Source organism: Pristiophorus japonicus, chromosome 13 (genome assembly GCF_044704955.1).
Source record: "Pristiophorus japonicus isolate sPriJap1 chromosome 13, sPriJap1.hap1, whole genome shotgun sequence".
In the NCBI taxonomy this organism is placed as follows: Eukaryota; Metazoa; Chordata; class Chondrichthyes; family Pristiophoridae; genus Pristiophorus; species Pristiophorus japonicus.
Genome location: NC_091989.1, coordinates 128,718,119 through 128,740,764, shown reverse-complemented (window position 1 = coordinate 128,740,764; position 22,646 = coordinate 128,718,119). Strand labels below are relative to the sequence as shown.

Genomic DNA, 22,646 nt, shown 5'->3' with positions numbered 1-22,646 from the left:
ACCATTGGTGGCCATGCCTTCTGTTGCCTAGGCCCTAAGCTCTTGAAATCCCTGCCTAAACCTCTCCTTCAAGATGCTCCTTAAAACCTAACTCTTTGACCAAGCTTTTGGTCACCTGCCCTGAGTTCTCCTTACATGGCTCGGTGTCAATTTTTGAAATCTCATAAAAGTCCTGTGAAGCGCCTTGGGATGTTTCACTATGTTAAAGGCGCTATATAAATACTGTACAAGTTGTTGTTGTTGATACTGCCTGAAAAGGGCAACAAACTTTTTTTTAAGGCTTTGGAGGTTTTATATATTGATCTTCTGAAGGGTTACCATCAATAACATGTGAAATGAATACAACCACAGTAACAAACAATACAGAAAAATAGTCGTCTGGGGCATTCTACTGGAGACACAACATGTTGCGCCACTGAGTGGCACCCTGTGTGTTTCAAATGATCAGTTACACATTTCAACCGTACCATCATTGGGAGGTAAAAGAGAGGATCAGGTACTTCCCCAAAGGGATGCAAGTACAGACAGAGAGTCACACCAGGCCTCCTGCTTATATATACCAGTAGCTGATTTCAGCATTTTTGGGGACCTTGGAACTCGTCACCCAAATGCCTCTGTGGCTTGAGATGGTCGCAGGTACAGGAAAATTCAAAAAAAGGAGAAAATATATTAATAATGGGGAGTCACTTAAAAAAATTTTTATTTTGAATTATTACCTGTGATGTACTTGTTATGAGCTAATGAAATAAGGGGGACTTTGGCCTTTCCCAGGTAAGAAGTATCATTAGGCTCTGCATCATCAAACACATAAATGATTATTTCTTCTGACTTTAAATATCGGTCAAGCTCTGCATTCAGTGGTACAGGAAATATCATGTGATCATCAAACTGTGGGTTATTGCTGTTCGGAATGATGGCAGTATCATGGTCTGCAAAATCGAAGAACTTGTAGACAGCATAAGGACTTGGTTGGACATTCTTCCTTTTGGCTTGCAGATTGTCACAAGATTTTATAGTCATGTGAAGTTCATTCATATTACCATCTGTCAGAGCTGGAGTCTGTGCCTATGGGTTCATTAAAAAAAATGTAATTGAAGGTTAATTCAAGATCTGTAGGAATGTATACGCTGAGACTTAAAGATAATTTTAACCGAACCCACCCATCGAGAAACTGATGATTAGAACCCGCCCGATTTAATGGTCCATTGAAGTCAATGGGTAGTCATATTGGGGCCACATTTCGGCTTGAGTTACTCCTGTTTTTTTGGAGCAACTGGTTTAGAATGGAGTATCTTAGAAATTTGAATACTCGGCATTTAGTTTGCTCCAGTTCTAGTCGGTTAGAACAGTTTCACTTTGGAACAGAATTTTTTTTTCAAAAGGGGGCGTGTCCGGCCACTTACGCTTGTTTTCAAAGTTTAGGCAGTGAAAACTTACTCCAAACTAACTTAGAATGGAGTAAGTGAAGATTTTTGTACGTTCGGAAAAACCTTGTCTACACTTTAGAAAATCAGGCGTAGGTTACAAATTAGGCGAAGGGAATGGGGGGGGGGGGTTTAAAGGGAAGTTTACAAACATTAAACACTTCAGTTTTACAAATAAAGAGCCATCATCAATAATAAATGATAAATACATCAATAAATCAACCAATAAATCAATTAAAAAAAATTAATACAAAATTTTAAAAAATTAAAAAATAAAGAAATAAAACATTTTCTATTTACCGACTGCAACACCGGGAGTCCTCCAACAGTGTGCTGGGACGGCCACCCCAGAGTGTCTCTGTCAGTGTCTCTATCTCTCTGTCTGTCTGTGTGTGTGTCTCTCTGTCTGTTTCTGACAGCGAGAGGAGGGGGAGAAGGGGGGTGGGAGGGGGAGGGGGAGGGAGCGAGGGGGTGGGGAAGAAGGGAGAGGGAGAGGGGGAGAAGGGGGGTGGGAGGGGGAGAAGGGGGGTGGGAGGGGGAGAAGGGGGGTGAGAAGGGGGGGGGGGAAGGGGAGGGGGGAGGGGAGAGGAAGGGGAGAAGGGGGGAGGGGGAGAAGGGGGAGGGGGAGAAGGGGGGGAGGGGGAGAAGGGGGGGAGGGGGAGGGGGAGGAGGGGAGGGGGGGAGAAGGGGGGAGGAGGAGAAGGGGGAGGAGGAGAAGGGGAGGGGGAGGAGGAGAAGGGGGGGGGAGGAGGAGAAGGGGGAGGGGGGAAGAAGGGGGTCGGGGGAGGGGAGAAGGAGGAGGGGTGGAGGAGAAGGGGAGGGGGGGAGAAGGGGGTCGGGGGAGGGGAGAAGGAGGAGGGGTTGGGGAGAAGGAGGAGAAGGAGGAGAAGGAGGGGTTGAGGAGGAGGAGGAGGGGTTGGGGAGAAGGAGGAGGGGGAGGAGGGGGGAGGAGGAGGAGGGTGGGGTGGAGGGGAGGAGGAGGGGGTGGGGGTGGGAGGAGTAGAGGAGGAGCAAGGAGAAGGGGGGGAGAGGGGGAGAGGGGGAGAAGGGGGGAGAGGCGGAGAAGGGGGGAGAAGGGGGGGAGAGGCGGAGAAGGGGGGAGAGGGGGAGAAGGGGGGGAGAGGGGGAGAAGGGGGGAGGGGTAGAAGGGGGGAAAGGGGGAGACGGGGGGGAGAAGGGAGAGAGGATGGAAGGAGGGAAAGTGGAAGGGAAGGAGGGAGGGAGGGAGGAAGGAAGGTAAGGAGAGAGGAAGGGGGAGGGAGGGTGGGAAGGAGAGAGGAGGGAGGGAGGGAAGGAGAGAGGAGGGAGGGAGGGAAGGAGAGGGGAGGGAGGGAGGGAAGGAGAGAGGAGGGAGGGAGGGAGGGAAGGAGAGAGGAGGGAGGGAGGGAAGGAGAGAGGAGGGAAGGAGAGAGGAGGGAAGGAGAGAGGAGGGAGGGAGGGCGGGAAGGAGAGAGGGAGGGAGGGAGGGAAGGAGAGAGGAGGGAGGGAGGGAAGGAGAGAGGAGGGAGGGAGGGAAGGAGAGAGGAGAGAGGAGGGAGGGAGGGAGGGAGAGAGGAGGGAGGGAAGGAAGGAGAGAGGAGGGAAGGAGAGAGGAGGGAGGAGGGAGGAGTGAGGCAGAGAGGAAGGGGGGGGGGGAGAAAGTCACGGAGGTCCGGGGGGCGGAAAGAGAGTCACGGAGGTCCGGGGGGGGGGGGGGCGTGGAGGTCGGATCGCCGGGGCTGCGGGGGGAGAGTGGGGGTCGGGTCGGGTTCGGTCGGGTGGGAGGAGCCTTATCCACGCAGCCCCAGTGAGGCCATTCGGTCATTCGGCCAGGGCTAGGGGCTGCGTACTTCGGGCCCCTCCCACAGTTTTGGGTGCCTGGAGCTACTGCACATGCGCGCCCACTGTAGCGCGCACGTGCAGAGGTCCCGGCACTGTTTTCAGCGCAGGAACCTGGCTCCGCCCCCTGAAGCTCGTGCTGCACCGCGTCCAGCTCCAGAGGACCTGCAGGGAGCCAGAGAATAGGTACGTTTTTTTTAGGCGCACTTTGCGGCGCGGCCCGAAACTTGGGCCCATTGTGTGGGGTGTAAAACCGGCGTCCCACCTAATTCCATGGGTTTCCCACCTGGCAAGTTAGGTTAAAATTACCTCCATAATATTTGCTACTGTCATTTTCACATTCATGTAATACAGGAAAAATAGACATGAGAAACAGGAATGGGAATGATTAAACTAATAAAGTACATCAACGTTTTACTTCCCAATTACTTTAACTTAATACTGCAATTGATAGTGCTTTACATGTACATAAAAGCTAATTTTATATTTGTTAAGCCTTTTAATAACCATTCAGTGACTGCACAGAAAATAGTTGCTTGTTGTAGAAACATAGAATGGTTACAGCACAGAAGCCATTTGACCCATCGAGCCCATGCTGGCTCTCTGCAAGAGTCCCACTCCTCCATCCTTTCCCCTGTAGCCCTGCAGATATTTTTCCTTCAAGTACTTATCCAATTCCCTTTTGAAAACCACAATTGAATCTGCCTCTACCATCCTTTCAGACAGTGCATTCCAGATCATAACCACTCACTGCGTAAAAAAGTTTTCCCTCATTTCACCTTCGGTTCTTCTGCCAATCACCTTAAATCTGTGACCTCTGGTTCTCGACCCTTCCACCAATGGGAACAGTTTCTCTCTATCTACTCTGCCTAGATCCCTCATGATTTTGAACACCTCTATCAAATCTCTTCTCAATCATCTCTGCTCTAAGGACATCAACCCCAGTCTCTCCAGTCTATCCACGTCACTGAAGTCCCTCATCCCTAGAACCATTTACTAAATCTTTTCTGCACCCTCTCTAAGGCTTTCACATCCGTCCTAAAGTGCGATGCCCAGAATTAGACACAATACTCCAGTTGAGGCCGAACCAGAGTTTTATAAAGGTTCATCATAACTTCCTTGCTTTTGTACTCTATGCCTCTATTTATGAAGCCCAGAATTCTGTATGCTTTTTTAACTGCTTTCTCAACCTGCCCTGCCACCTTCAATGATTTGTGTACACATACCCCCAGGTCTCTCTGTTCCTGCACCCTTTTGAGAATTGTACCCTTCAGTTTATATTGCCTCTCCTCGTTCTTCCTACCAACATGTATAATTTCAAACTTTTCTGAGTTAAATTTCATCTTGAAGTCCATCCTTACTGTTCACTATACTTCCAAGTTTTGTGTTATCTGCAAATTTTGAAATTGTGCCCTGTACACCCAAGTCCAAGTCATTGATATATATCAAGAAAAGCAGTGGTCCTAGTATCGACCCCTGGGGAACACCACTGTATTCTTTCCCCAGTCCGAAAAACAACCGTTCACCACCACTCTCTGTTTCCTGTCACTTAGCCAATTTCATATCCATGCTACCACTGCCCCTTTTATTCCATGGGCCTATTATCAAATGCCTTTTGGAAGTCCATGTACACCACATCAACCGCATTGCCCTCATCAAGAAATTCAATCAAGTTAGTTGAACACGATTTTCAGTGGACAAATCTGTGCTTGCTTTCCTTAATTAATCCACACTTGTCCAAGTTGACCCGAAATTTTGTCCCGATTATCCTTTCTAAAAGCTCCTCCACTACCGAGGTTAATCTGACTGGTCTGTAGTTGCTGGGTTTATCCTTACAACATTTTTGATCAAGGGTGTAACATTTGCAATTTTCCAGTCCTCTGGCACCACCTCCGTATCTAAGGAGGATTGGAAGATTATGGCCAGTACCTCCGCAATTTCCACCCATCCCTCTATCAGCATCCTAGGATGCATCCCATCCGATCAACTTTAAGTACAGCCAGCCTTTCTAGGACCTCTCTTTATCAATTGTTTTCCCATCCAGTATCTAAACAACCTCCTCTTTAACTATGACTTTGGCAGCATCTTCTTCCTTGGTAAAGACAAATGCAAAATACTCATTTAGTACCTCAGCCATGCCCTCTGCCTCCATGCGTGGATCTCCTTTTTGATCCCTAATCGGCCCCACCCCTCCTCTTATTATCCGTTTATTATTTATATTTATCTATAGAAGACTTTTAGATTCCCTTTTATGTTAGCTGCCAGTCTATTCTCATTCTCTTTCTTTGCCTCTCGTATTACCTTTTTCACTTCCCTTCTAAATGTTCTACATTCAGCCTGGTTTTCACTTGTATTCTCAACCTGACATCTATCATATGCCCCCTTTTTCTGCTTCATCTTGCTCTCTATCATTTTCTTCATTCAGGGAGCTCTGGCTTTGGTTGCCCTACCTTTCCCCCTCATTGGAATGTACCTCGACTGTACTTGAACCATCTCCTCTTTAAAGGCAGCCCATTGTTCGATTACAATTTTGCCTGCCAAGCTTTGATTCCAATTTATCCGGGCCAGATCCTTTCTCAACCCACTGAAATTGGCCCTCCTCCAATTAAGTATTTTAACCCTAGATTGCTCCTTGTCCTTTTCCATAGCTAATCTAAACCTTATGATGCGACGATCACTGTTCCCTAATTGTTCACCTATTGACACTTGCTCCACTTGACCCACCTCATTCCCCAGAGCCAGATCCAGCAATGCCTCCTTTCTCATTGGGCCGGAAAAGTACTGATCAAGAAAGTTCTCCTGAATAGACCAGAAATGTTTCCCCCTCTCTGCCCTTTACACTATTATGATCCCAGTTTATATTAGGATAGTTGAATCCCTCATTATCACTACTCTATAGTTCTTGCACCTTTCTATACATGAGCTTTAAAATCACCTGATTCATGGTACACAGTTCAGTTCCAAACCGTTTTCCTTCTCAGCCAGGTTGTTAAAGGGAGACTCTGAACATAGTCTATATGATTGTTCATAGAGCAGAGCGAAATTGGAAACAATTTGCCCCATGGTACTTCTATGCACATTCAAAAGGAAGAACTTGCATTTAAAGAGCATCTTTTATAGCCTCTGACTGTCCTAAAATATTTTATAGCCAATGAATTACTTTTGAAGTGTACTAATTACTGGCATGTAGGCAAATGTATGGCCAATTTGGCCCACAGTAATGTCCCACAAATAGCAATGAGGTAATGACCAGTTAAACTGTTTTTGATATTGTTAGCCAGTACTGAAAGTCCATTGGCTATCATTCCCTACAGCTCGAATCCAAGAAAAATACCAAATATCATTACCCCAGTCTAAACATTCTGCACAACATAGATAAAGAGTTTTGAAAAATCCAGTGGGTAAAGCTATCTACATTAGGTAAATCTACAGGGTAGAAAATGGTCCTCACCATTTTTAACCCTGAATCGGTGCTGCGCATGCAGCCACCGCTTGGATGTATATGAATGTTAAGTAGAGAAATTGGTCACTATTGTTCAATAACATTGAATAGGGGGGATGCCAGTGCTACAAGCCCTGAGGGCAGGTATCAGTACTGCCCTGTAGACCATGAGCGTGGTGCTGGATTTGAGTTCCTGGTCTTCAAACAGTCTCTTCCTCAGGCGACTGAAGGCTGCGCTGGTGCACTGGTTGGACCTCGTTGTCAGTGTCTGCTCTTGCTGACAGTAGGCTCCCGAGGTATGGAATATGGTCCACGTTGTCCAAGGTCTCGTCGTGGATTTTGATAATCGAGGGGCAGTGCTGTGTGGCGGGATCAGGTTGGTAGAGGACCTTTGTCTTACGGATGTTTAGCGTAAGGCCCATGATCTTGTTAGCCTCGGTGAAGGTGTTGATGATGGCTTGGAGTTCGGCCTCCGAGTTTGCGCAGACGCAAGCATCGTCTGTGTACTATAGTTCAATGACAGAGGACGGGACGACCTTGGATCTGGCCTGGAGGTGGCAGGGGTTGAACAGATTCCCATCTGTTCTATAATTTAGCTCCACTCCAGCGGGGAGCTTGCTAAGGGTGAGGTATAGCATTGCAGCAAGGAAGATCGAAAAGAGTGTTGATGTGATGATGCAGCCTTGCTTGACCCCGATCCGGACGTGGATTAAGTCTGTGGTGGATTCATTGGTCAGGATCACGGCTTGCATATCATCGTGGAGCAGACGGAGGATGGTGACAAACTTTTGAGGGCAGCCGAACCGGAGGAGGATGCTCCATAATCCCTCACGGTTGACAGTGTCAAAGGTCTCGGAGAGGTCAAAGAAGGCCATGTACAAGGATTGGTGCTGTTCCCTGCATTTCTCTTGTAGTTGTTGCGCGGTGAAGATCATGTTCGTTGTACCCCTTAGTGGACAGAATGTGCATTGCGACTCTAGGAGGAGCTCTTCAGCCACAGGGAGATGATGACTGAGGAGGACTCTTGCAATGATTTTCCCTGTGACCGACAGCAGGGAGATTCCTTTGCAATTGCTGCAGTCGGACTTGTCCCCTTTTTTGAAGATGGTCATGATTACGGCGTCCCCAAGATCTCCTGGCATGCTCTCCTCCTTCCAGATAAGAGAAATTAGGTCATGTATTCATTGGCAGCTTGGCTAATTGGTGGCCGCAAAATGATGTATAGTGGCACTATTTAAAGGCAGCCTACACCTCCTAAAGAGGAAATGCACTTTGGCTGCTGAACACTGGAATTCAGATATGCTTGAAACAGCTGCTGCGAGGGCCCCCAAATTCTCCATTGGTGGTCCGGGTGGAGGTGATCAACCGCAGGAGATAAGTGCTGTTGCCACCAGGAGGGCTGAAGAGTCACCAGACAAGTGGCCAGGTAGTGGCGAGAGGTAGCAGGGGAGATCAATGCCAGGAGGACTGTACTCAGGACATGACAGCAATGCCGCAAGAAGGTTAATGACATCACCAGGGTTGCTAAGATAGGACTCCGAACTCAGATCCGGTATTTTCTCTCTCTCCAGTTTCAAACCACCTGCAGCCTCACTACTCACAAGCCTTTCCTTTCTCCGCTTCCCTTCATTCTCCTGCACCACACTTCACTCCAGCTCCATCTGCTTCTACTCACATACTCTACACATGCTACTCTCCTTACTATTCCTTCCCTCACTGCCCCACACCTGCCACCTTTCACACAACATCCACACTACTCGGGCATGATCTGCACATCCACAAAACATCTCACTGTGCTACCACTGATGCATTCCCTTCTTTCTTGCAGAACAAGCTGGCATATAAAACAAAGGGAAAGGATGGTGAGATTCCGGAGGTCCAGAACTATGTGGGTTGGCGGGGTGAATCAAGCCACGGCCATGGACGATGCTGCAGCACGCGAAATGCAAGTTTTTGTGGATTTTACCCTTTTTTTAATTCATTCACGGGATGTGTGCGTCGTTGGCAAGCCAGCATTTATTACCCATCCCTGATTGCCCTTGAGTAGGTGGTGGTGAGCCGCCATTTTAGAGAGCAGTTAAGGGTCAACCACATTGCTGTGGGTCAGGGTTCACGTATAAGCTAAACCGGGTAAAGATGGCAGATTTCCTTCCCTAAAGAACATTAGTGAACCAGATGGGTTTTAATGACAATCCGGTAGTTTCATGGTCTAGCTTTTTAAAAAAATTCCAGATTTATTTACCTGAATTTAAATTCCCTAGCTTCCGTCGTGGGATTTGATCTCTGGATCATTGGTCCAGGCCTCTGGATTACTAGTCCAGTAACATAACCATTATGCTATCGTACCCTTTCCCACTCCAATATCACCCTACAACATCAAGTGCAGCTGCATTCAGCAGCCATTCATCTCTCTCTACTTATCCTTGACATTAATTATCACTCTCTTCCATTTCAGGACCAGAAACTGTACAGGTCCCTGGCTAAGCAGAGGAAGAGAAGAGCAGTACTATGAAAGATGAAACATCATTCGACTTTACCCTTGCAGGCACAAGCTCTAATACGCCACGACATGTAGTTTTTTTTATTTGTTCCTGGGATGTGGGCGTCGCTGGCAAGGCCAGCATTTATTGCCCATCCTTAATTACCCTTGAGAAGTTGACGGTGAGCCGCCTTCTTGAACCGTTGCAGTCCTTGTGGTGAAGCTACTCCCACTGTTAGGGAGTGAGTTCCAGGATTTTGACCCGATGATGAAGGAACGGCAATATCCCTCCAAGTCTGGATGGTGTGCAACATGGAGGGGAACTTGCAGGTGATGGTGTTCCCATGCGTCTGCTGCACTTGTCCTTCAAGATGGTAGAAGTCGTGGGTTTATGAGGTGCTGTCGAAGAAGCCTTGGTGAGTTGCTGCAGTACATCTTGTAGATGGTTCACACTGCAGCCTCGGTGCGCCGGTGGTGGAGGGAGTGAACGTTTAAGGTGATGGATGGGGTGCCAATCAAGTGGGCTGCTTTGTCCTGGAAGATAGCGATCTTTTTGAGTGTTGGAGCTGCACTCATCCAGGCAAGTGGAGAGTATTCTATCACACTCCTGACTTGTGCCTTGTAGATGGTAGAAAGGTTTTAGAGAGTCAGGAGGTGAGACACATGCCGCAGAATACCCAGCCTATGACTCGTTCTTGTTGTCAGTATTTATGTGGCTGGTCCAGTTAAGTTTCTGGTCAATGGTGACTCTCAGGATGATGATGTTGGGCGATTCAGCAATGGTAATGCTGTTGAATGTCAAGGAGAGGTAGTTAGACTCTCGCTTGTTGGGAATAGTCATTGCCTGGCACTTAAGTGGCAAGTAACAATCGCGCCACACATCAGCCCAAGCCTGAATGTCATCCAGGTCTTGCTGCATGCGGGCATGGACGGTTTCATTTCTGAGGAGTTGCGAATGGAACTGAACACTTTGCAATCATCAGAGAACATTCCCACTTCTGAACTTATGATGGAGGGAAGGTCATTGATGAAGCAGCTGAAGTTGGTTGTGCCTAGGACACTGCCCTGAGGAACTCCTGCAGCGATGTCCTGAGGCTGAGATGATTGACCTCCAACAACCACAACCATCTTCCTTTGTGCTAGGTGTGACTTCAGACAGTGGAGAGTTTTCCCCGATTCCTGTTGACTTCAATTTTACTCGGGCTCCTTGATGACACACTCAGTCAAATGCTGCCTTGATGTCAAGAGCAGTCACTCTCACCTCACCTCTGGAATTCAGCTCTTTTGTCCATGTTTAGACCAAGGCTATAATGAGGTCTGGAACTGAGTGGTCCTGGCGGAACCCAAACTGAGCATCAGTGAGCAGGTTATTGGTAAGTGCCGCTTGATAGCACTCTCAGCGACACCTTCCATCACTTTGCTGATGATTGAGAGTAGACTCAAGGGGTGGTAATTGGCTAGATTTGTCCTGCTTTTTGTGGGCAGGACATATCTGGACAGTTCTCCACATTGTCAGGTAGATGCCAGTGTTGTAGCTGTATATGAACAGCTTGGCTGGAGGCGCGGCTAGTTCTGGAGCACAAGTCTTCAGCACGACAGCTGGGATGTTGTTGGGGCCCATAGCCTTTGCTGTATCCAGTCCACTCAGCCGTTTCATGGTATCACGTGGGATGAATCAAATTGGCTGAAGGTTGGCTTCTGTGATGATGGGGACCTCAGGAGGATGCCGATATGGATAATCCACTCACCACTTCTGGCTGAGGATGGTTGCAAACTCATCAGCCTTGTCTTTTGCAGTCGAGTGCTGGGCTCTGCCATCATTGAGGATAGAGCCTCCTCATCCCGTTAGTTGTTTAATTACCCACCACCATTCATGGCTGGATGTGGTAGGTCTGCAGAGCTTTGATCTGTAAGTATGATAAAGCTGGCTATGTTTTATATGATGAGAAAACTTGGCTTGTTCATCAATTACATTGCACAAAATAGTACGTCTTTTTGAACTAGGAATGCCTCTCCTCAAACCGTAAGATGCTGTGTATTGTAGTTTGTGATATGACCAGAAAAGGTAATGGTGAAGTCTGATGGTGTAGATTTTTTTTTAAAAAGAAAGCATCAACCTGTGTTGTATGTAAACTGTTTTTTAAATTTGAATTTTACTACTTTTTTCTGATTTTTAAATTTCTATTTTGTAATCAAAGAATGAAAAATTTGCATGTTTTCCTTTATCACAAAAGCCATTAATTAATCTTTGGAGATTATATTTGACATCCTGAGAAGGCATCACATACTATCAGCACTTGAAATATAGTCTCGCAAGATTAATAGGTCTATTTAACATGTATGTAAATTTATTTTCGAACAAACCTTCCCAGTAATTCCTAATGTAATATTAGTTTTGCTGTCTTAAAAATATGGACAAGGAATCCAACGACAGACAAAGAACAGTTATGCCCCAATAGTTGTACATATAAGGGTGTTTTCTTTTGGTTCTCGGGATGTGGGTGACGCTCGCAAGATGCCTTTATTGCTTATCCCCAGTTGCCCAGAAAAAGAGAAAATGGGATGGTTTCTTATGTCACTGGTGGTGATGCTCCTGGTAGGAAATTCCAGAATTTCGATCCAGTGAGAGGAAGTACATGCAAATGAACTTATTTTAAAACATGATTTAATTCTCATTTAGTGTTACACTGATACCATTTACTTATTCAGTAGTTTCAATGTGAAGTATGCCTTCAAAGTTTTTATTAGGAATTTTATAAAATGAAAATTATAGTAATAGAAGATATACTGCACTATAATGGCCTCCTTGAGTACCTGTGTGGAGGAGGGGGAGTACCTTTGTATCTAACTTTATTATATTTTTTTCCACTTCCTGTCCCTCCTCTCCTGATGTTGTAGAAGCTGGGGTATCACACATAGGGAACCATTAGCTCTGCAGCATTTTGCCAAGTGGCTGTTAATGTTAGCTCTACCAACAGTCTATCAACTCGGGATCAGTTCCTATGGACTGGGGGGTAGCTAATGTAACATCACTTTTTAAAAAGGGAGGTAGTGAGAAAGCGGGTAACTATAGACCGGTTAGTCTGATATCAGTGGTGGGGAAAATGTTGAAATCAATTATTAAGAATGACATAGCAGCGCATTTGTGGAAAGCAGTGACAGGATCGGTCCAAGTCAGCATGGATTTATGAAGGGGAAATCATGCTTGACAAATCTTCTGGAATTTTTTGAGGATGTAACTAGTAGAGTGGACAAGGGAGAACCAGTGGATGTGGTGTATTTGGACTTTCAAAAGGCTTTTGACAAGGTCCCACACAAGAGATTGGTGTGCAAAATCAAAGCCCATGGTATTGGGGGATAATATACTGACGTGGATAGAGAACTGGTTGGCAGACAGGAAGCAGAGAGTCGGGATAAACGGGTCCTTCTTAGAATGGCAGGCAGTGACTAGTGGAGTGCCGCAGGGCTCAGTGCTGGGGCCCCAGCTCTTTACAATATACATCAATGATTTGGATGAAGGAATTGAGTGTAATATCTCCAAGTTTGTAGATGACACTAAACTGGGTGGCGGTGTGAGCTGTGAGGGGGACGCTAAGAGGCTGCAGGGTGACTTAGACAGGTTAGGTGAGTGGGCAATGCATGGCAGATGCAGTATAATGTGGATAAATGTGAGGTTATCCACTTTGGGGGCAAAAACGCGAAGACAGAAAATTATCTGGTGGCAGATTAGAAAAAGGGGAGGGGCAACGAGACCTGGGTGTCGTAGTTCATCAGTCATTGAAAGTTGGTATACAGATACAGCAGGCGGTAAAGAAGGCGAATGGTATGTTTGCCTTCATAGCTAGGGGATTTGAGCATAGGAGCAGGGAGGTCTTACTGCAGTTGTACAGGACCTTGGTGAGGCCTCACCTGGAATAGTGTGTTCAGTTTTGGTCTCCTAATCTGAGGAAGGACATTCTTGCTATTGAGAGAGTGCAGCGAAGGTTCACCAGACTGATTCCCGGGATGATTGGACTGACATATGAGGAGAGACTGGATCAACTGGGCCTTTATACATTGGAGTTTAGAAGGATGAGAGGGGATCTCATAGAAACATACAAGATTCTGACAGGTCGGGACAGGTTAGATGCGGGTAGATTGTTCCTGATGTTGGGGAAGTCCAGAACCAGGGGACACAGTTTTAGAATAAGGGGTAGGCCATTTAGGACTGAAATGAGGAGAAACTTCTTCACTCCGAGAGTTGTTAACCTGTGGAATTCCCTGCCGCAGAGAGTTGTTAATGCCAGTTCATTGGATATATTCAAGCGGGAGTTAGATATGGCCCTTATGGCTAAAGGGATCAAGGGGTATGGAGAGAAAGCAGGAAAGGGGTACTGAGGTGAATGATCAGCCATGATCTTATTGAATGGTGATGCAGACTCGAAGGGCCGAATGGCCTACTCCTGCACCTGTTTTCTATGTTTCTATGATCCATTGATTGTGGGATCGCTTAGCTGTGTTTATAGCATGCTATTTCTGCTGTTTAGCATGCGTATAGTCCTGTGTTGCAGCTTCTCCAGGTTGGCACCTCATTTTTAGGTATGCCTGGTGCTGCTCCTGGCATACTCTTCTTCACTTTGTAGGTCAGAGGGTAGGTTAGAAGCGTCAGCACAGGATGATTCACTAGCGACTTCTAGTGCGCTGGAGCAAGAGCCGGGTGATTGGACAGCCCAGGAAGCAGCCCCCCCCCGACCAGAGAGCTTGCATCTGAGACCTGCTTGCAGAGGGCACAGTTGATGATGTCTTTGTCCCACATTATAGAAGACCATGGAGCAAGTGGTTTGTGAACACTGCAGGGAGGCCCACAGCCTTGGGGCCTCTAGTGGCAGCTCTGTCTGCTTTTCTGGTAGCTCAGATTGCTGCCATCTTCTCTAGCTTTCAAGCCACGTGGGACACAATGGTAAGAGGCTTTTTGAGAGCCTCACTTCACTCATGTATTCTGTCCGCAAGCTGAGGCTCAGCCCCAACAGAGTGCCAATGGCATCATGGGAGATGATCGTGTCTGCTCCCAGGATTTCAGCATGCTTGCTACCCCGGCAGCCTCTCAACTCGTGCTCTTGTTGGTGTCAAGCAGCTAGCTGGGCTCAACTCTCCCTCATCCAGCAGCCACAATGGCAGACCAAGCAGAACACCCATGACAGCAGCAATTATGCAGAATTGCAAATACAGAATAGCTGCTGCACTTAAAGCACTGCAATTGCAGCTCAAATCAACCCCAACTACCCTACCAGCCTGAAATGACTAACCAGGAACTTAGCTTAATGAAGGTGAGGCTATCTTTAAATAACCTTTGTGAAGGCTGCCCCTCGACAGTTTCTGCCATGGTTCACTAGGTGGGATTACGAACTGACGAATCAGGTACTAGCACAAACCAATTTCCCAGGTGGGACCTAATTCAGTGCTGGGACCTTCATTACAGTATTTTAATTTGCTCCGCGCTTAATTTAGGCAGGAGTCTGGGATGACTTTGGGGTACCCACACCAATATGGCGACCGACACACTTCGTGAGCGATCTATGCTAGGAATTGGTATGTTGTGGACCAGTTTCGCGCTTGAAAAACAGGCAAAGTGAGGCCCAATTTCACCCCCCATGTGTGAAGTTTTGAGGTGCATACTCAAAGCTTGCCTTGCAGGAAAAACATAGTTAAAACCAGCAAGCCATGTCTGTCACAAGTGTCTCAGAGCTTTATCCAAGCTCACTGCACTATTACTGCTGATGCAGCTGTTCTGAGTAATTGACATTCTTTATTGCTTGAGCAACTAAGTCACATCTCCAGGTAACTCCAGGGAGAAGCACTTTAAGCCAATAATCCAATAGAAAACACCTGGATGTGGTATTCTCACACCAGGAAGAATAGAAATTGACTAGTGTAAATGTAGTCAGTTTGGCCCCACCACAAAAAATAAGCTTTTAAAGTTAAAATAAACTTTATTGACTATTTTAATGATTGAGGAGCTAACTATACTTCTCAGCTGCTTTTGATCATTAAAACTCACACAGGTTATGGGAGCCTGGTGAGCAGCAATTCTTCTGAGCATGGAGCCCTACTTTCCCAACTTTATAGCCATGTGAGTAGGCAGCAAAAACATGGCTCCTTATTGCATCATTGCAGAAATGAATACTGCAACATTTAGTGCAGCATAAATGTGGTATTAATATATTTGCGCCTGAATCTAATCTAAATGTTACCTTTTTTACATGATTTATGCTGGATTAAGTGTTGAACTGTGCTTCTTTCTCTGAGTTTTGATGTCGGAGTCGACTTGAAATTTAACTGCAGCAGAATTTGAGGCTTTCAGTGTCGGCGACAATGGCACTGAAATGCTCGAATATCAGTTTGTTCCTAGACTATCTGGTCACAGCGGCATAACTGGTGTAAGATGACATTGGCCCAGTTTAAAACCAGAAAGCTGGACATGCCTGTGCCTGATGCTGAAGGAGACTGTTTGGTTCCTGGAGCACCTCATGACATATCCATAAGTGCATGAGCTGAAACAGAACATCGGTTTGGCCAGTTCTTTTTTGAGGGTACTCCTGAGACCGTTCTCAGCTAACACTTGATTCCTTTTATGACCCAAGAACGGAGGAATGCTTCTACGAAAGACTATAATCTGAAGTCTCTGCACCAAGATGAACTGAGCTTCAATATCCATATAACTAGGACAGCTTCCTAGAAACTGAATTGGTCACATCAAATTCTTGTGCTGACCATCAAGCAAGCTTCAGAAAGTCACGTGATAGCACATGTCTTCTATGCACTGCACTGTGTAAGTCAGTCACTAGGAAGGATTTGTGACATGTGACATAGAGTTTGAAACTGGAAGATCACAATGATCAAAGGCCAAGATAAGAACATAAGAATAAGAAATAGGAGCAGGAGTAGGCCAACTGGTCCCTCGAGCCTGCTCCACCATTTAATAAGATAATGGCTGATCTGATCATGGACTCAGCTCCATTTCTCTGCCTGCTCCCCATAACCCTTTATTCCCTTATCGCTCAAAAATTTGTCTATCACCATCCTAAAAATATTCAATGACCCAGCCTCCACAGCTCTCTGGGGCAGAGAATTTATAACTCTCAGAGAAGAAATTCCTCCTCATCTCAGTTTTAAATGGGCGGCCCCTTATTCTGAGACTATGTCCCCTAGTTTTAGTTTCCCCTATGAGTGGAAATATCCTCTCTGCATCCACCTTGTTGAGCCCCCTCTTTATCTTATATATTTTGGTAAGATCACCTCTCATTCTTCTGAACTCCAATAAGTATAGGCCCAACCTACTCAACCTATCTTCATAAGTCAACCCCCTCATCTCCGGAATCAACCTAGTGAACTTTCTCTGAACAGCCTCCAATGCAAGTATATCCTTCCTTAAATATGGAGACCAAAACTGTACGCAGTACTCTAGGTGTGGCCTCACTAATATCTTGTACAGTTGTAGCAGGACTTCTCTGCTTTTATACTTTATCCCCCTTGCAATAAAGGCCAACATTCCATTTGCCTTCCTGATTACTTGCTGTACCTGCATCCTAACTTTTTGTGTTTCATGCACAAGGACCCCCAGGTCCCTCTGCACTGAAGCACTTTGCAATTTTTCTCCATTTAAATTATAATTTGCTTTTCTATTTTTTCTGCCAAAGTGGATAATCTCACATTTTCCCACATTATACTCCATTTGCCAAATTTTTGCCCTTCACTGAGCATGTCTATAATCCTTTGCAGATTTTGTATCTTCCTCACAATTTGCTTTCCCACCCATCTTTGTATCATCAGCAAACTTGGCTACATTACATTCGGTCCCTTCATCCAAGTCATTCATATAGACTGTAAGTAGTTGAGGACCTAGCACTGATCTCTGTGGCACCCCACTAGTTACTGTTTGCCAACCGGAAAATGACCCATTTATCCTGTTTTCTATTAGTTAGCCAATCCTCTATCCATGCTAACATATCACCCCCAACCCCGTGAACTTTTATCTTGTGCAGTATCCTTTTATATGGCACCTTATCGAATGCCTTCTGGAAATCCAAATACACCACATCCACTGGTTCCCCCTTATCCACCCTGCTCGTCACATCCTCAAAGAACTCCAACAAATTTGTCAAACATGATTTCCCCTTCATACAACCATGCTGGCTTGGCTTGATTGAATTATGCTTTTCCAAATGTCCCACTACTGTTTCTTTAATAATGGACTCCAGCATTTTCCCAATGACAGATGTTAGGCTAATTGGTCTATAATCAACTAGTATCTAACAGTCCAAGATATGTTCCTGTCTTCAATTTTGAAACTCAATAAATTTTCCATTTTGAATCTAGCCACTATAAAATCATACGAAATAAAGACAGAAATTTGTGGTTCTAACACATAGGGCCGTCTGTCTGATCAGGTTAAAATCTTACACATTATCTATAATTACTGAGAAGCCATGTTTTCAGACAGATACAGCACCCATAATATAAATCCTCTCTACTTCAACCACAGTAATAGGATTAAAAATCTCTACATTCATTTACAAAAACTTTTTATTGTACAGAACATTTTTTCAAAGATTTTGACCTTTTACCAAACCTAAATCCAGCTAAAAACAAATTAATGACAAAGTGTTCACCTGTTGTATCTGATCTATTGCATGATGACTGGAAGTTATATATCCTAGGGCCTTCGTTCGTTCTTTGTAAAGCCGAATGGCCTGAGCCATTGCCACACGTAGCCGGAACCAGTACTCCACTGTTCCATAATTTTTAACATCGCCTTTGACACCTACATTCAAAACTAAGACTGAATTTAAAGGGAAACAGGCAGCTGAGAAATAGTAATATATTTTACTGAAGAAAGTTACAACGAGGATAATGCAAGATCATGACTTATTTATTGATAAATAGTTGCTGTCCTTTCAACAGCATAAATCCAAGTTTTGATTTCACTGCTTCTATGCCATTTTGGCATGTATAGATACTTTTTTTTATTGTAAAATCAATAAACTGCAAAATTCCCTTTTAATTATGTACTCAACTTTTGGATAAGGAAGGAAATTGTGCTGACTTGTACTTAGCCCAAACACGTTTATTGTAACGTACTGATCTGCTAAAAGGTTTGTTTGAGGTACAATTGCTCTTTTAAAAATATCAAATAAATTTTGCCAAAAAGGTCGATCACTTATCAATCAAGAATTGCTCTGGTCATTATTTATAGAAGAATCATATAAAAACATTCTTTGAATGTGTTTATAACATTTCAACCAAAACAATTTCCCTCCATAATGTTTTCTTTATAGATCATTTTAAGAATTGTGTTTTTCTTTTGCTTTCAAATATGAAATGCTATTTTTACATCTAGATTCCAAAAGCTGCTTCTGTGGAAAGAAAAAATGTAAAAAAAAGAATGAAATATATCTCTATAGTGCTCCCAGTTGACCATACAAAGCACAGCAAAACATTACAACAGGAATTATTCTAACTGTTGTATTCATGCTATCAAATGAAATTTAATCCTGGAAATTTAATGTCCTTCCACCCTGCAAAATTGAGGAAATTTAACTAGTTATCTCTGTTCTTAGGACGCAGTTACACGACAACAGTGATGTGAAGCAGTTTTATTTCCGGTGATGCCGCAGTTTTAAGCCTACATTTTCTGAGCATATGCTGGCAGGAGGTATTTTCCCTGCCACCAATGCTACTCGACAGTTTGCTATGTTTACAAGAAGGTGGTTAGCCATAATTCTGTGACACTGATGTTCCCCTCACCCTGAATTTTAGAGATGATACTTAGATGTAGAAATTTATGTTAATGTGGTGCAGCATAGCATCGAGCTTGACCTGACTTGGTAACATGTGTTAGGGGCGAACCCATTTTCTGAAATGTACAATTTTCTGCAGGGTTATGCTTCAAGGACCTGTATCTATAGAGACTAGACCCTTTCCTCTTGAAAGGATTCTTTGATGTACCTGTTGATTAGGTTATCTGCGTTCTAGTAATCTTAACATCTTTCCGCTGTGCATTAGCTGGAAAACTGATGTACTGCTTGAATCTTCATTGGAGTATCAAAGGGCCCAAGTTTCCGCCCTCTGTAAAAACGGCGTACCTCCATAAGATGCACCGATTTTCTGGAATAAAAAGGGCGTCTAAAACTTACCTTGTGATTCTGCGAGCTCCTCAGGACGTCTTCATGCTCGGCGTGGCGCAGCACAAGGGGTCGGGGGCGGAGCCAGGTCCCGGCACTGAAAATGGTGCCGGGACCTTGCACATGCGTGCTAGAGTGTGCGCGCATGTGCAGTAGCTCCTCGCCCCCGAGGCTGCGTGGGAGGGGCCCGAAGCACGCCGCCCCTAGCCCTGGCCGAATGGGCTCACTGGGCGAAGATCGGACTGGGGCTTCACGCTCCCCCGACCCCTCCCCCCTCCTCTCCCGTTCAGTTCCTACTACCCCCCTCCCTCCCGTTCAGCCGTTCCTCCTCCTCCCCCCTCCACCTCCTCGGCGGGGCCCGTCCGCCCGGCATCTTGCTAGGGGTGGGCCCCGCCCGAAGTTTTCAGCGGCCCAGCCAGGCATCTGCGTCGTCGGCGGGACCCGTTCAGCCTTCCCCTCCTCTCCTCTCCTCTCCTCTCCCCCCTCTCTCCTCTCCACCCCTCCTCTCCACCCCTCCCTCTCTCCTCTCTCCTCCCCCTCTCCCCTCCCTCTACCCTTCCCCTCCTCTCCTCCTCTTCCCCCCTCTCCAGTCCTCCCACCTCCCCCCCTCCTGTCCCTCCCTCCCTCTCTTCCCCCCACCCCTTGCTGTCAGAAACACAGATACACTGACACTGACAGAGAGACACTGAGAGAGGCAGAGAGAGAGAGACATTGGGGGGCCCCATCCCAGCACACTGTTGGAGGGCTCCCAGTGCTGCAGTAGGTGAGTAAAAACGTAATTTTTTATTTATTGATTGATTTAAAAAAAAATTTTATTGATTGATTATTGGTTGATTTATTGATTTATCATTTATTATTGATGATGGCTCTTTATTTGTAAAAGTGAAGTGTTTAATGTTTGTAAACCCCCCTTCCCCCCCATCTCTCGTACCCTACGCCTGATTTATAAGTGTAGGAAGGTTTTTCTGAGAATACAAAAATCTACACTTACTCCATTCTAAGTTAGTTTGGCGTAATTTTCGCTGCCTAAACTTGCAAAACAGACGTATGTGGTTGGACACACCCCTTTTTGAAAAAAAAATCTGTTCTAAAATGAAACTATTCTAACTCACTAGAACTGGAGCAAACTAAATGCTGAGAATTGCAATTTCTAAGATGCTCCATTCTAAACTAGTTGCTCCAAAAAAATAGGAGCAACTCAGGCCGAAACTTGAGCCCAAAGTATCCCAAGTTCTATTTCTCAGAGATTTTGGAAGAAATATCTCTGTAATCTCCTCCAGCTCTACAACCCACCAAGAACTCTATGTTCATCCAATTCTGGCCTCTTGCGCATCCCCGATTTCCTTCACCCCACCATTGACAGCCATGCCTTCAGTAGTCTGGGCCCTGTGCGCTGGAATTCCCTCCTTAAACATCTCTGCCCCCGACCTCTCTCTTCTCCTTTAAGAAGCTCCTCAAAACCTACCTCATTGACCAAACTTTTGTCACATGCTCCTTATAAGAACATAAAAACATAAGAAATAGGAGCAGGAGTAGGATTAGGCTATTTGGCCCTTCAAAGCCTGCTCTGCCATTCAATAAGATCACAGCTGACCGAGGCTCCGGTGAGAAGGAGGAACTAAAGAAAATCCTTATTAGTCAGCAAATTGTGTGAGGAAAATTGATGGGATTGAAGGCTGATAAATCCCCAGGGCCTGATAGTCTGCATCCCAGAGTACTTAAGGAAACATAGAAAGTAGAAACATAGAAAATAGGTGCAGGAGTAGGCCATTCGGCCATTCGAGCCTGCACCGCCATTCGCCATTCAATGAGTTCATGGCTGAGTGGCCCTAGAAATAGTGGATGCATTGGTGATCATTTTCCAACATTCTACAGACTCTGGATCAGTTCCTATGGACTGGGGGATAGCTAATGTAACCCCACTTTTTAAAAAAGGAGGGAGAGAGAAAACAGGGAATTATAGACCGGTCAGCCTGACATCGGTGGTGGGGAAAATGTTGGAATTAATTATTAAAGATGTAATAGCAGCGCATTTGGAAAGCAATGACAAGATCAGTCCAAGTCAGCATGTATTTATGAAAGAGAAATCATGCTTGACAAATCTAGAATTTTTTGAGGATGTAACTAGTAGAGTGGACAACGGGGAAGCCAGTGGATGTGGTGTATTTAGATTTTCAAAAGGCTTTTGACAAGGTCCCACACAAGAGATTAGTGTGCAAATTTAAAGCACATGGTATTGGGGATAATGTACTGACGTGGATAGAGAACTGGTTGGCAGACAGGAAGCAAAGAGTAGGAATAAAGGGGTCCTTTTCAGAATGGCAGGCAGTGACTAGTGGGGTACTACAAGGTTCAGTGCTGGGACCCCAGCTATTTACAATATACATTAATGATTTAGACGAAGGAATTGAATGTAATATCTCTAAATTTTCAGATGACACTAAACTGGGTGGCAATGTGAGCTGTGAGGAGGATGCTGAGAGGCTGCAGGGTGACTTGGACAGGTTAGGTGAGTGGGCAAATACATGGCAAATGCGGTATAATGTAGATAAATGTGAGGTTATCCACTTTGGTGGTAAAAACAGGAAGGCAGATTATCTGAATGGTGACAGATTAGGAAAAGGGGAGGTGCAACGAGACCTGGGTGTCATGGTACATCAGTCATTGAAAGGTGGCATACAGGTACAGCAGGCGGTGAAGAAGGTAAATGGCATGTTGGCCTTCATAGTGAGAGGATTTGAGTATAGGAGCAGGGAGGTCTTACTATAGTTGCACAGTGCCTTGGTGAGACCACACCTTGAATATTGTGTCGTTTCGGTCTCCTAATCTAAGGAAGGACATTCTTGCTACTGAGGGAGTGCAGCGAAGGTTCACCAGACTGACTCCCGGGATGACAGGACTGACATATGAAGAATTTAGAAGAATGAGAGAGGATCTCATAGAAACATATAACATTCTGACGGGATTGGACAGGTTAGATGCAGGAAGAATGTTCCCGATGTTGGGGAAGTCCAGAACCAGGGGTTACAGTCTAAAGATAAGGGGTAAGCCATTTAGGACCGAGATGAGGAGAAACTTCTTCACTCAGAGAGTTGTGAACATGTGAAATTCTCTACCACAGAAAATTGTTGAGGCCAGTTCGTTAGATATATTCAAAAGAGAGTTAGATGCAGCCCTTACGGTTAAAGGGATCAAGGGGTATGGAGAGAAAGCAGGAATGTGGTTCTGAAGTGCATGATCAGCCATGATCATATCGAATGGTGGTGCAGGCTCGAAGGCCCGAATGGCCTACTCCTGCACCTATTTTTCTATGTTTCTGATCT

The 22,646-nt window shown here is 45.4% G+C and overlaps 1 protein-coding gene across 3 annotated transcripts in view; it reads right to left on the bottom strand.

Moving 5' to 3' along the window:
* Positions 1-22,646, bottom strand: part of rpgrip1l (RPGRIP1 like) — a 291,830-nt gene that overhangs the window by 126,751 nt on the left and 142,433 nt on the right. For all 3 annotated transcript variants that reach the window (XM_070897996.1, XM_070897997.1, XM_070897998.1), the window contains exons 16-17: positions 17,812-17,963; positions 717-1,065 (exon numbers count right to left, since the gene is read on the bottom strand). In XM_070897996.1, the coding sequence (XP_070754097.1) occupies positions 717-1,065; positions 17,812-17,963 (501 nt within the window). The remainder of the gene's footprint in view (positions 1-716; positions 1,066-17,811; positions 17,964-22,646) is intronic.